The 16,095-nt window shown below is 31.8% G+C and overlaps 1 protein-coding gene across 3 annotated transcripts in view; it reads left to right on the top strand.

Annotated features, from left to right (window-relative positions):
• The window catches only part of Pu (GTP cyclohydrolase punch), a 54,084-nt gene that overhangs the window by 29,226 nt on the left and 8,763 nt on the right, over positions 1–16,095 (top strand). Inside the window, exons 1-3 of one of the 3 annotated variants that reach the window (XM_075309075.1) lie at positions 7,768–8,095; positions 8,346–8,622; positions 11,805–12,014. In XM_075309075.1, the coding sequence (XP_075165190.1) occupies positions 8,418–8,622; positions 11,805–12,014 (415 nt within the window). In that variant the 5' untranslated portion in view covers positions 7,768–8,095; positions 8,346–8,417. Of the gene's footprint in view, positions 1–7,767; positions 8,623–11,804; positions 12,015–16,095 lie in introns of those variants that run through there. The other 2 variants (XM_075309074.1, XM_075309076.1) reach the window with 2 other exon arrangements.

A 16,095-nucleotide genomic window follows, 5' to 3' on the forward strand; every position in this document is an offset into this window, starting at 1 on the left:
TTAGATTGTTCTTAATTTCTTGAGGACAAGTATACTGCAGTCATTAATGACCTCTTTTTAAGAGATTATCTCATTTTGCTATCGTTAGTTTGATGATGAAAGTTTTCCAGTTAAAGGCCGGTATGCACCTCTAGCGAAATTTTCGGTAGCAAAAATTTATTTAAGTCTACAACAAAAAAACAGGGCTGTGTACACAAATTTTAAACCAGCTAATCGCTTTTAAAAATTGTTAATATATGTTCCAAATATTCCTCAAATAAATTGTTTATTATTTACAGACCTTTTAAAACTTTTACGCACACAATGATTGTAATAAATTAAATGTTTGCTGCCAAAATATGCTTTTGACAACCCTGTTATTTTCATTAGAGGTGCGTACCAGCTTACGAAATTGAACGCTACCGAAAATTTCGTTAGCATAAATAGCAATGCATTTCTTATGGGAATGAAATTTTTCGCTAGAGATGCATACCGGCCTTAAAGTGAACCGGAGATATACTGAAAAAACAGTAAACCCACCAGGAAGAAAACTTTTGGTTAATTTTGAAAAATTTTGAATATTTTTAGAAAATATTAACTAACAGTATTACAAACGCTGGCATCACGCCGATATCACAAAAATAAGTAAATATTTTTCGAAAAATTCATGAAAATTTATTAGACATAATTAATCTTTTTTTAACTTGTAGTTTAAAGGAAAAAATTGGAGTTCAAAATTGCAAGAATGTCTTTAGTAACATATGAAGTTCATGATGGAGGAATTTATTAAATCTTTATGCTTAATTTGTCTATAATTTTTCCCGTTTTTTAGTTCATTTAACTAAAATAAAGTTAAATTGGCTTAAGTGAAATAGAGAGTTCACTTTTTTTGGGTATTTTTGTTGGTAGATATTTGCAATTTACATTCTGTTAAATGGCAGTTAAAGCCTAACGAAGTTGTATGCAAATGGCCGTAATGTTCTTACCAGCCAATTTTTTACGGACTTCATTTAACTATGCACACTGAAAAAACAGTGAACCCATCAGGAAGAAAACTTTTGGTTAATTTTAGAAAATTTTAAATATTTTTAGAAATTTTTAACTAAACAGTATTACAAACGCTGGCATCACGCCGATATCATTCTTCGACAAATTCAAGAAAATTTCTTAGACATAAATATTTTTTTTCATTTGTTAAAGAAAATTTTGCAGTTTAATGGAAAAAATTGGAGTTCAAAATTGCAAGAATGTCTTTAGTGACATACGCAGTTCATGGTGGACGCATTTGTACAAATTTAAGGAAATAATTAACTATTTTCTGAGAAGTACGAATTTAGTAAATCTTCATCCTTCATTTGTGTATAATGTTTTCCCGTTTTTTAGTTCATTTAACTAATATACGCAAAAATTTTTAGAGTAAAGGACATTTTTCCAAACCCCATATATCTACACCCTCAAAAAAAATCGCCTCTTTAACATATGTTCCAAACATATTTTGCAGGGAGCACATATATTATTGGATACTGCCGAAACATTAACATATTTGTTTTATGTGAACATATTATATGTTTGGAAGCATTTTGAGCCCAAAAATATTATATGCTTGGAAGAATTTTTCCCAAAGACGATTGTGCTCATTCCCTAACATACTCGTAATTCTCACTTCCACGAAATATTTTAGTTCTTAGCACCTTTTTCTGTAATACAAATAATGTTGAAGAAATTATTCACTTTTATAAATTATTTAAATTTTACCTTTCGCCTGCACGGAGAATCGAACCGAGGACCATACAGTTTGTAAGCCAACACACTATCCACTGGGCTACGTAGCTGTTATAGTCATCAGCAGATAAATATCGTTATAAGTTACATTTATATAGCATAGTTTGCAGCGCCCACGAGCCCATGCAAACATAATATTATTTAACAGAAACATACATTTGTTTGCCACGTGGAGCAGTGGTTAGCATGTCTGCCTTGCATGCAAAGGGTCGTGGGTTCAATCCCTGCTCCGACCGAACACCATTGGTTTTTTTTTTTAATTTACGCATTTATATTTATACTATATTAAATTTTTATAATGAAACTTCGAAATGTGGGTTATTAAAGATTTATAGTCAGTAACAGTGCTTGATATAAACGAAATTGACTGATTTTTGGATAACATATTATTTTTTTATTGCAAAATAACAATTTTGTAACAAAAACCTGTTTTTGGTACAAAACTTTAAAATTTGGAAGGAATATAAAAACTCTAACAAAAGAAGAATGTGGAGTCGAGTATAAACATACATATATAATTTTATAATATAATCATAAATTTATTTAGGCGTGAACAGTTTTTTTACTAGCATATAACACCATCGCTCTAAAATGCCTTTTATTTTCCTTTAATAATTCATTTTAAAGAAAATAAACTTTTTAAATTGTTTTAGCTGCAAAACTCGAACTTAATGCTCGCTTTTATATTTGAAGGTGTCCGTCAACTCCTCGTGGACTACTTCTTAATAAAGAGGAACTAAACTTTGTTTTTATACATTTTACAGTGTAATTTTTCACTATTTCGTCCTTATTTCATTTTACTGTTCCAACTGTAAAAAGAGTATAGTGCCCTTTCGTTATTTTTATGAAGACCCCTGATTCCTTTTAACGTACCAAGAAAAAAATTGTGCCCATAATGCCAAAATGATAAACAAAACACATGTCCACACATACATAAAATGCTGCTCTCACGGCGAAAACACATGCTGTTTTTTTAATGTCTATTCTCTTGGTTCAGAATGTCTATTCTCTTTATTCAAATTAAATAATATTTAGACTTAAGCATATCAAATGTTTGGCGTTATCATAAACCAGTTTTCCGAAACAACATACAAGCGGTTTCATAGAAATTGTTCTCTTTTGATTCTTTCGCTGTGTTATGTTGATATCTTTTGTCAACTCTCCCGGTTTCCATCTCTATTTCTTTCTCTATACTCTCTCTGTCGCTTTGAATAAAATATCACAACTTATGTATGTTTAGTCGAAATTTGTAAATTTATACATGTTTGCATTCACACATATGATTTTTATGAAACATTCATGCCCCAAACATAATATATTCTAACATATTAACATAGATGTCCCAAACATTTAGTGTTAGTTTAGGAACATTACATGTTTGCACTTAAATATATTGTGTTTTAAAATTGTGCCCGAAACACATTTTGTTTATATCGGAACATATGAAAAACATATTTTTCTAAGAGTGTATGAACTAATATAAAGTTAAATTGGCTTTAGTGAAATAGAGAGTTACTTGACTTGGACCCAAGGATTTCGATATTTAATGATTTTGGTGTTCCGCACGAAGTGATGAATTGGCAACAGTAATGGGTGCACAGAAAATAAATTTGTTGTGGCAACAAGGTTGTATAATGTTCTTTGAGAATCAGTTAAATTTCGCTCCAATTTAAGAAATTTGTTAGTAGGGACAGCAGAAAAGTTTGCTAAAACAGCAGACAGTCTGCTGAAAAAGGGAAAGCAGTCTCTGTTTGCTGATCGTATTTAGGAGCTTGTAAGTAAAACTATACCAAAAACTACTATTGGTTCTTAAATATGCTTTGGGGGAAAATTTATAACCTAAAATTTAATAATTTTTTTGTTCGTTAGACCCTGAAGTACAAAAGTATAACAGCAGACATGTACTGCAGTTAGAGTCAGTATTGATTTCCTTTTCTTTTTGGTGTCTGATGACATCGAATGTTTTCGTTTCCTTATATGGTACAGGAAGCGCGAATTAGTAAAAAAAACTTGCGAATTACGGGAAGTGTCAAATTATGGTATAAGCATGGCATAAAAGTGAATCTAGCTTATGACAGATGCTGACGCCTCTGTTCTTTGTGGGGAGCAGTCTCCAAGGAAATATATAATAGAAAATGTTGTCAAAATTTTATTTCTATAGAAACTTTAAACTTAATTATATACGTATTTAATCGGCCTTTTTAGTTTAATATATACTACGTATGGACTATGTGGTATATATTACAGTGTTAGGAAGTTTTAAGATACCTTGCCACCGGCAAGTGTTACCGCAACCCAAGTAATTCGATTGTGGATGACAGTCTTCAGTAGAAGTTTCTACGCAATCCATGGTGGAGGGTACATAAGCTTCGGCCTGGCCGAACTTACGGCCGTATATACTTGTTTTGATTTACATATTTCATGTAAAAATAATACAATGATGAGAAGAGTAAATTAAAACTGAATATATTTATCGTTTAGGCAAGTGGAGCATTTGGTTTGGACCCAGCTGTGTCCATACAGACTGGTTTTTTACATTGCGCAAATATTATTTAATAGAATGATTCCTTTTCTTCTCATCATGGTAGCACATATAGCTAGCGGTTCTTATTTTTAAATATCCTCTGTCATCTTCATCAGGCACAAAAGAAGTAGCCAATGACTGTATGGGTTCACCGATAATATGTCTACAAAGCTTAATTTATTTTTAGTAATTGATTTAGGACCGTTAAAATGATATCCACGAAAAACTTTATGTTTTCCCACCCATTGGAGTTATGGAGGATTTTATCCAATTTAAATCCGTTTTTACCAATCAAAAATTGTTACCTGAGTAATTCAGATAGTGCATAGTAGTTTTCTTTATCCTCTTTCCCCCAATTCATTCTCATTATCAGTTTCGCATGTATGCCCTCCACATAAGAACTATCACTGCCACAACAACCCATGGTCTAAGGGGCACTACTTTCATCAATCACAGGTCTTTCTCTTGCATCTGACAAAATGCCCACCTCAAAGATTTCAATAATGTCAAACAGATAATGTAAAAAAAAAAAACAATATTTCCTCGGTAGCGAATATAAAAAGGTAAAACAAACATAAAACAGCGACTACGAAGCTATAAATTACAAAGGAAACAAAATATTTACATATGTAAATAGTGGCAGATAACGTGCCAGAGTTGGGTTAAAATTGGGAATTGGGTAAAAATTCCTTCAGACAATCATTTCTAGCAGAAAACTTATAATGTCCCTCAATTTTTCTGTGAAAGAACTTTTTTGTAATATCAGACGAATTGTGACAACACGCAAAATGACATTCTTCCTCCCTCACCTTTTGTTAGTATTGTTTTAGTTTCTAAACACAGGTTAAAATAACGAACATTTGCTGCCACACAAGCCAGCGAAAAAATACGTCTTTACAGAGGAAAATTTCACAAAAGTGTCCGAAAAATTTACTATCTAGTAGTCCGGACTAGAGAGGTTTTACTGTACATAAGTGAAGAAACTTTTACATAGTTAATGAGATGATTGATTTTCCAGCCAGCCTTCAAATACCTGTTGTACGTGTTAACACCCCATACTCAACCTTGACACAATTCATTTGGATTATCCCCACTATTCAAATTAAGTGCTGGTCTACGCTTCTTTGTCTAAGGTATGTACCAAACGGGCATCGGCAAACATCGAGATGTATCTGTGGCTTAATGTAGCCTGAGCCAAGAACATTTCCTTGACTTTTTCTAACGTGATAGGATGTGTTGGTTTAGAAAAAATCCAGCCCAATTATTAACTATGGGAACCACCGTGGTGCAATGGTTAGCATGCCCGCCTTGCATACACAAGGTCGTGGGTTCGATTCCTGCTTCGACCGAACACCAAAAAGTTTTTCAGCGGTGGATTATCCCACCTCAGTAATGCTGGTGACATTTCTGAGGGTTTCAAAGCTTCTCTAAGTGGTTTCACCGCAATGTGGAACGCCGTTCGGACTCGGCTATAAAAAGGAGGTCCCTTGTCATTGAGCTTAACATAGAATCGGGCAGCACTCAGTGATAAGAGAGAAGTTCACCAATGTGGTGTCACAATGGACTGAATAGACTAAGTGAGCCTGATACATCGGGCTGCCACCTAACCTAACCTAACTATGAATATGTAAGACGATTCATGGTTAAATTATAGACGAAACTGAAGACGTTTGACAGTGAAACAAAACACGAAACCTGCGTCAGTAGTTCAATGCCTTGCTGCAAGAAAGATAATAGCTAAAAAACCATCCTTTAAAATTCTTCGTTTATTCAAAAAAGTTAACGTAAACTTTAAAACTTCCTTCATCAAAACTTTAAGTAAAATGTTTTGTATATGGATTATTATCCTTCTTCGGTACTGCCAAACATTGTTTGGCACCCGCAGAGAAGGAATATGATCTCCTTAAACCTGCACTGAAAAAAAGCAGGCCCGGTTCCAAAGATTTTGTCTTTACTTTAACAAATTTGGTATTGATTCGGAGCCAAAGAAGCGGAGAATACAAGTAAGGATACTTTTAAGACACAATTCTCTTTTGAATTTGGGTTTTGTGTACTTGATTCTAGGAAGCAAATTTTCATTTTTCGTTTTTTCAGCCTTTTTTTCTTCATATGCTATCAAAGTCCTTTCAAAACGAGTTAACGACATCTTTATTTTCCAAATTCAGACTCGACTTCCAGTAAAAATTATGTTATGTTTCAACGTGTTGAATTTTGTTTTCTCGCCAAACAAAAATCCGTTTAATTAACAAATTATTTTACTCTAACTCCCATCTTCATGAAGCTCCGTTAGTGCTACGTTAGCTAACGAATTTTTAAACCGTACTATGGACATATCTGTCATCTTTCCTATATATTCCATATGCCAGTTAGGAACTTAACTGCTAAAAATTTTTCAGTTAAAGATAACCGGAGAGAAGATATTTGCAATTTACTTTCTGTTAACTGGCAGTTAAAGCCTATGGAGCTACATGAAAATGGCCATAAACTACATTTAGATTGTGATTTTCATGCCTGCATATAAAATAATAAAATATAATCGTTTTCATATACATTTTTACACTACTTTTACCAACACACTAAGGTGGATAAACCGAATATAGTACCGACCTTAACGTATTAAGTGTTATTGAAAATTAAATTCTTTGCATTTTCCGGCTCCAAAATAACATATTGTTTACCGTTTCAGCAAAAAATGTTTGCTACTCGTATTAATACCAGATTTTTATGAGTGATACTAATTGCCTTTAAATTAACCTTTTTCTTTAACTTAAAATATTTTCGCCAGTTCTCCTTTCTCTTGACCCTGTAAGACTTGCAGTGCGAGGCTACGACACAAATAACAATGTGGAAGATGGACTATTGATTATGGCAAAACAATATCCAATTGACCAAATAGATCATTCGTTAATTGTAAGTTAAGCTTAAGGTCGCGGTGGATATCTTGCACTTGTCGATTATATCTAATTTCATAACAGAAGGGGTGAGCTGCAAAATGCAGCTTTGGCCTTGTCGTGGGCCAAAAAGAGTAAAACGACTTTATTTGAAAACCACCTTCGCGGTCTAATGGCGAATGCTACAGGTAGTCAAATGAAATTAAGAGAGACTTGGAACAACAGCCGATATCTTTTCAATGGCTTATTTTATTGTTGATGTTTGTGTACATATGTTCAACACAATGTCAACGCATACTTTCTGAGTATGCTTTAAACTCTGCTGAATGGGTTTTACTACATTAAATTCATAGAGAGAGAGAGAAAGAAAGAGAGAAACTCCCTTTAACATAAATTGTTTTTCATCAGTGTTGTATACTACCCCAAAGACGAGAGTGATTTCAAAGCTACACAACGAAAGTCGTCTAGAGTATATAAGAAATAACGGTCAAAAAGTTTATGAAAAACTTGGCGAGAAGAAGCTTTAAAGCTCATAATCGCTTATTGAAAAACGGACTCGCATCACACAATTCTAAAACCAATTTTATTTGTTGTACCTTGGCCGTGCTTAAACGTCAGTTGTGATAAACCATTCATCGAGAAGAGACGCTGAGACGGTTTAAAAGTGCTAAAGGACGCAGGAATACATTCGTTACCATTACAAAATTTTTATATATGTTCCTAAGTGTTGGCCGAAAGAAAAAGAATTTATTGATAAGCATCTAATGCAAAATTCGTGGTGAATCGTTCTCGTCTTATCTGTAGTGTTCTCTCGGACTATTGTCTTTGGCGATTTAAGTGTTTAAAGCAAATATTTAATAAGAAAACAAATAAAAGCGTCCATCGTCACTCACTCAGCTTTAACGTTCAACAGATTACAGTACATTTTTATTTGCCAATCATTAGTTGACATTTTATATTCCTTTTAACCACACACATACAACCACATCGAAATACACACGCACGAATATATACACTCTTGCCTTCACATACACAGCACTCGAATTAATTCAGATACACACTCTGAAACACAAATACGTAAACGTTGAAACATGAGCTTCACTCGACAGTTATCTGAAATGTCGGCATCGGAATTGAATGAAGCGATTGACGACTCCAATTTCCCCCAGGCGCACATCCTATCACGTGGACGCAACAATAGCATTTGTTCAACAGGTTCAGCATCGGGCAACGGTTCCTTAATGGATCGTAATTTCTTATCGCAAACGGAAGAATTGGCTACGGCTAACACTGTAAGTGGTGTGGATGGTAGCAATGACATTTACAATTCGGGCAGTGCACTAAGTAAAACCAATCGTCCAAAGTTGCTCATAAAGACAAACGGTACGATTCCCGAAAATGAATCTATCCAAACACCGATGACTCCAAGGACTTCAACAACTCCAGGTATTGTAATACATACGTATGAACTTGACAACGCTTTATTACAACCAAAACATTACAATATGTTTTTTTATATATGTATATATATGTGTGTGTTTGTATATCCTGAATTGGAATATTTAGAAAATGTTTTGATGAGTCTTTCACTCGAATTCTTTGAGATATTAAGTAAAGTACAAGCAACAAATAACAAAAATTCCGAATGTGGATGAGGTGAAGAACTCATTACCCAAAGCTATAGTGGTATTAGCCCCAGTCATACCTTCTGCTTGGAAATAATGACTTATTGTCGTCGAAGGCTTTCGGTTGGCAAATTCCATGTATTCATGAAAAAAATAGTATCCTAATATGAAAGATTATGCAACCAATTTTCACAATATTAAGGACAAATTTCTTTGAAATAATGAAATTTTTATTAAAAGAAAGTTCATAGCCTTTTCTTAATAATTTATATTTCCAATCATTGAAAATTAAGAACATTTCATTTATTTATTTATAACTAATGCTAAAATTAGAGTAAATATAAAATTAGTACACGCTCACAAAAAATCGCTTCTGTAACATATACTCCCAAACATATTTTGCTTCAAGCATATACATTTTTGGGTATTGCCCAAACATTTATATGTTTGATCTCTTCGAATATATAATATGTTTGAAAGCATATTGGTCTAAACAATATATGTTTGGTTAGTCTATGTTCCAAACATTTTGTATTTTTGCATCCAAATTCAATAATGTTGTCTTCCAAAAAACAATATGTTATTATGTGAACATATAATATGTTTGGAAGCATTTTGCACCCAAAAATATTATATGCTTAAAAAAAATTCTCCCAAACAATATTGTGCTCAAAATTTTATTTATTTATTTATATATTTACAATCATAATGAATTATGAAAATAAACAGGTAATATAGGTGCTAACAACATAGGTTTTCGACCTGAATGCTCAAAATTTTGTTTCTGCCCAATTGTATATTCCCCCACATCTTTCTCACTTCCACGAGATTTTTTAGTTCTTAGCACCTTTTTCTGTAATACAAACATTGTAGAAGAAATTATTCAATTGTATGATTTTTTTTATTTTAATTTTACCTTTTGCCGGACGGGGATTCGAACAGCGGACCACACAGTTTGTAAGGATCAAAGAAGTAGCTGATCAATTGCCCAAGGAAAAATAAAATGTTAATTTTGTAATAACAAGCAACAACCACCAACTTAATTCAATATCGCTCCCTGTTAAATAGCGCTCCAAGCTACTAAACACATATATGTTTATAGGCTATTTCTAAATTAATATATGTTTGCATCCAAGCATATTATATTTACAAACATTTTATGTCCCAAACATAATATGTTCTAACATATTAACATATATGTCCCAAACATGTTATGCTAGTTTATGAACATTATATGCTTGCACTCAAAAATATCGTGTTTAAAAATTTGTGTTCCAAACATATAATGTTTATATCCAAACATATGAAAAACAGTCTTTTTCATCCGTGTATAAAAATAAGAAACACATTGACAACTGATGCCATCAGCTAACAAGAAAATTTTCCTTAAAACACTAAAAAGAACTCTTTTGATTTAAAGAAATAATTTTTAAATTAAATAAAATAATGAAAATTAAGAACATTTCATTTATTTATTTATAACTAATACTAAAATTAGAGTAAATATAAAATTAGTATAAAAATACGAAACACATTGACAACTGATGTCATCAGCTAAAAAGAAAATTTTCCTTAAAACACTAAAAAGAAATCTTTTGATTTAAAGAAATAATTTTTAAATTAAATAAAATAATGAATCTTTGGATTAAAGAAAACAAGCTTAAACTATGTATATGTTTTGAGAATAATAAATTAAAAAAAGTTTTATTGACTTTAATAATTTTTTGGTTACATTAGTTAAATTAACTAAAAAAGGAGAACATTATACGCAAATGAAGCATAAAAATTTACTAAATTCGTGTCTCCCACAAAATAGTTCAGAATTTCTTAAAAATTGTAAATTTTACCAATAATGCGCCCATCTTGTATATAGCACTAAAGATATTTTTGCAATTTTAAGCTCCAATTTTTTCTTTACACCACGAAATTTTCTTTTACAAGTGAAAAAAAAAATAATTATGTCAAATAAATTTTCTTGAATTTGTCGAAAAATATTTACTTATTTTTGTGAAATCTGCGTGACATCTGCGTTTTTAATACAGTTTAGTTAAAATTGTCCAAAATAAACCTACGCTTTCTAAAATTAACCAAAATTGTTCTTCCACTACACTAAGAAAACAGTGACCCCACAATGTTTTTTTAGTGTAATATTTATTTTATAGAGCCTAGATTTAAAGCTAGATAGCAACCTACAAAATGCCTTTTTTTAAAGAAGTAGAATCTTTCGCTCGGAATCAATGCCAAAATCCTTAAAAAAAAGTCAAAATCTTTGGTTCCAAGTAACATTTTTTATCCATATGAAAGTAATTAACCTTGACATTTAATTTTTAGTATGTGACATGACATTATATAGGCTTGTGTTCGCTATGTAACATTTTTAAAATTCCAAAGATGATTTTGGTATTGATTCCGAGCAAAAGAAGCGGAGAATTGAAGTAATGAGACATTTAATTAAAGTAAGGATACATAATTCTCTTTGAAATTTTCATCGCATGGTATGTAATTCCACCATAACTATTGTAGTTTGACATTGCTCTGTTGTTATTTTTGGGGTAGTGAGGCAATCTTAGTTATACCATGCGTAAAATGGCATTATGCTACCAACGTTTATATATATATATATATTTGGTACATTGAAAATGAGAATATGACGCTTGCAACTAAAGTGTATGTTTTCTTTAAATGCAGTTTCTTTGAATCATTAAGCATTCCATTGCGGTACCTCGCTCAGATAAGTGAAGGCTCATTCATTTCATATATACTGATCGGTATTACTGCTCTTAATGGAATTTTCGTTATATTATTAAATAGCATCCAATAACTAAAATATTAAATAATAACAATATCATTGGTTTTCCAATGGAGCGTTTCGCCTCTATTGTGCCCTCTATTTTACTTTTTGTAAAACATATAACTCCCGAAAAAACTATGATTTATGACTTACAATTTCATTTTCTTTTATAAACACTTTAAGCTAATTAAAATTAAATTACCTTATTTTAGGTCATGAAAATTGTACATTCCATCATGATTTGGAATTGGATCATAAACCTCCAACTAGAGAAGCATTATTACCTGATATGGCAAGATCCTATCGGCTACTTTTGGGTGGTTTGGGAGAAAATCCAGATCGTCAAGGCTTACTAAAAACTCCAGAAAGAGCAGCTAAAGCAATGCTATTCTTCACTAAAGGCTATGATCAGAGCTTAGAGGGTAAGTTAAAACTGTATTTTGAAGGAAAAAGCATTAAAATGGGGTATTGTACTCGTACTCAAAAATACCAATTATCGGTTGAGGTAAATAGAATATTCCTATTCCAAACGAAATATATGCAGGTAATGTATGAAATGAATATCAGAAACGATTTCTATCAATAATTAAGCTTGTTTTGAGACAAACGATTGCTATAAACAAATGTTAATTTGTCTTTAAAACAATGCAATTTTGAAATAAAACCTCGTTGACCTAAAATTTAGTTCGGGGGTGACTTATTTTGCCTTAATGTTGTTTCTTTTGGAACAAATAATAGAGTTTGTCATTATTACTACGATTGTCATAAATTCGGTTTAGTGTGCTTTGAATGATAATATTTCCTATCGTCTGTTAAAATTCGTTTAGCAAAAAAATTATTTATTTTTAGCATATTGAGAAAGAACATAGAACTAGGGTCCACATCGATTACCAATTGTTGTCAAAAACGTGGATAGCAAACAAAAAACTAGATCTATAAATAAAAGGTTCACATATGGCATAAAAGCGTAATTTAGCCATCTATTACATGATGCCGATAACAATTGACCGTATCTGCAGTAATATTTCAATAATGACGCGTTTTGGATGGGAGCAATGCCAGTTTTGAAGCATGCTGTACTTGACTTTGCCATCATTATTACGATTGTCATAAATTCGTCTTAGTTTTCTTTGAGTGATAATAGTTAATATCGTCTGTTTAAAAATTCGTTTGGTAGAACTACGATTCACATCGACTACTGATCATTTACCAATTGTTGTCAAAAACGTGGATAGCAAACTAAACAGTTAGATCGATAAATAAAAGGTTCACACATGGCATAAAAGCGTAATTTAGCCATCTATTACATGATGCCGATAACAATTGACCCGTATTTGCAGTAATATTTCAATAATGACGCGTATTGGATGGGGGGCAATGCCGGTTTTGAGACATGATGCACTTGAACAAATAACTTAAAGTAATTATGAATGTAGAACCAGATTTGTGCAAGTTTATAATTTAATGTCAATGTCTTTCTCTGTGAAACACGAAATACATGTTCTTTAGATCGACATTCTCTTATAGCCTAATTAGCTGGTAAATGTAAATTCATTCGTTATAAATTTTCAAAAGTCGCAGAAACTTACTGGTGTTTAAATTTGAAATGGTAATCAATGTCTGTCAAAGTGAACCTTAAGCTTTATGAAAAACCAGAAGCGGTCCAAACAAAGCCGCAGTCAGAATTTTATTTATATTCACATGTATGTGCGTGAACCCCCAGAACTCTTAAATAAACAAACTGGTCAAGCTGATTTTAGCCTGAATCGATTTGTCGTCTTTCCATTGAGAAAATCCCCTATCTGGCAAATGGGTTATTTGATGATTTATGGATATTCCATGAATTTGTAGAAGTGAATCATGTATCGCTCTTAGAGGTCTAAATATATTTGGCAGACTAAATAAGTCAACTGCAGTAAGCTAATCAATCATGAAAACTTGTGTAAAAAATTTCTTGATTAAGATTTAATTCAATCCGAATATTAAACTAAGAAAAGAAAGAGACAAAACAAAAAAACCAGAATAAAAAAATTTGACCAAATATTAAAGTTTTCACAAAAGAAAAAATGCATATATATTTGCAATTTATTGAAGTCTTTTTTGACCTTTGTTGAACACTGTTTGGGTTGCGAGTCGAAAATCCATCTAAAAACAAAAATTATCGACAAATTTTTTGTTAAGAACCGGCATTTCTAATTAGGCTACTCCAAGCCAGCCGCAAATTCGCGACGTCGATTTTAGCTACCGCTTCGAACATTTACATTTTTATCACCAAAAAAATATTTTTGAACCAACAACACAGTGGGCGCCGCAAGCTATGCTATAAAAAACGCAAGCTAAAAGCAAAGCTGAAACGAAAAGCAAATAAGAAACGAACTTTGTTTGTTTATTATTATTTTTTGCGTGTATGTATTTTGATCTGCTGAATTCGAAAAAAAAAAACGGAACAGTTTTTGAGATATCCCGTTATTTGTAGTTTTTCGCTCTTTTTTTCACTAAACAAATTATATCTCGAGTTAGAAATGTCCGATTATATCATTGTTGGCACTTAAATGAAAGGTATTAAGATGACGAATAAGTGTTTATAATTGGATCTGTAATAAGTTAAGTGGTTCAAAAAATATCGATGCGAAAAGGCCAAATTTTCAAAAAAAGAATCGTATTTTACAATGGACCTTTCCGCCAGAAAAGTATAAACCATTAAACGTAAGCAAGCTATGCTATAAAAGAATAAACGTTTATCACAAAAATTATATACTTTTCTTCCAAATAAACTTCCTTACAGCGAAAAGCAAATAAGAAACGAACTTTGTTTGTTTATTATTATTTTTTGCGTGTATGTATTTTGATCTGCTGAATTCGAAAATATTAAAAAAAAAAATGGAACAGTTTTTGAGATATCCCGTTGTTTGTAGTTTTTCGCTCTTTTTTTCACTAAACAAATTATATCTCGAGTTAGAAATGTCCGATTATATCATTGTTGGCACTTAAATGAAAGGTATTAAGATGACGAATAAGTGTTTATAATTGGATCTGTAATAAGTTAAGTGGTTCAAAAACTATCGATGCGAAAAGGCCAAATTTTCAAAAAAAGAATCGTATTTTACAATGGACCTTTCCGCCAGAAAAGTATAAACCATTAAACGTAGGCAAGCTATGATATAAAAGAATAAACGTTTATCACAAAAATTATATAATTTTCTTCCAAATAAACTTCCTTACAGCAAAAAGCAAATAAGAAACGAACTTCGTTTGTTTATTATTATTTTTTTGCGTGTATGTATTTTGATCTGCTGAATTCGAAAATATTAAAAAAATGGAACAGTTTTTGAGATATCCCGTTGTTTGTAGTTTTTCGCTCTTTTTTTCACTAAACAAATTATATCTCGAGTTAGATCCAATTATACACGATTATTCGTCATCTTAATACCTTTATTTAAGTACCAACAACGATATAATCGGACATTTCTAACTCGAGATATAATTTGTTTTGTGAAGAAAGGGCGAAAAACTAAAAATAACGGGATATCTCAAAAACTGTTCCATAAAAAATTTTTAAACATTTTTTTTTCGAATTCAGTAGAGCAAAATACATAGGAAAAGTCGACACTCATCAAGTGTACATTTTCAGTGTAAACTAGTGTAATTTTCACAAATTTAGCTCAGGAATTTTGATTTTAAGATTGGTGGTACAACTTATCTCATTACCTTTCCGAAAACTTGCTTCGTTGCTGCTCCAAGTATGAATCCTACCTAACATTTTGTTTGCTGCTTCAATTAAAATTGAAAAAAAAACAGACTGTTTATTAAAATTCAAAAAATTAGGTCATATTTGATTCGAGAAGAGCCGACATAATTGGCAACGGCGTCGAATACGTAAAAAAACAGTTGGCGGCGGCTAAAATCAGCGGCCCAACTCACCTCTTCATTGTCTGATGGAGCCTTAACGACATTTTGTTAGTTATCCATTTTTACGTTTCAATGTATAGACTTTTACCTTGTGAAACTAGTTTTTATTATTTCGATTGTTTCTTGCTCATTTGCTTTAATTAAAATTTTATTTAATTCACGAACAGGTATTTTTATCTCACAATTATATTCTATTAGCTAGATAGAGAGGTATTTGAGCCTAGGTCAGTGATTCCCACCGCCTTCTTTCTGGCAAACCAAACGAAATACACTTCGAAACAAGTTATTGCAACATAAAATTCAGTAAAACACCTATGTTCTTATATTTGGAATCACAAATTTCTTAACCCTAAGATATATAAACTTAAAATTTGTCAATGCGGTTATCTAGTTTTTGAACATTGCACATAAAAATAATTTGCTAAAAATTTGAATTTTTACACCGAAACCTATGAAAAACAGTCTTTTTCGTCCATGTAAGTTTCATCCCTTTGAAACTTCATTTCATTACTTGGAATACAATCTCCTAAATTCATATCAAGTAAATTTAAGTCTTATAACGAAATTATTCGGTAATTTCGAAAACCATTGAAT

Source organism: Haematobia irritans, chromosome 5, assembly GCF_050003625.1.
Source record: "Haematobia irritans isolate KBUSLIRL chromosome 5, ASM5000362v1, whole genome shotgun sequence".
NCBI classification, from domain to species: Eukaryota; Metazoa; Arthropoda; class Insecta; order Diptera; family Muscidae; genus Haematobia; species Haematobia irritans.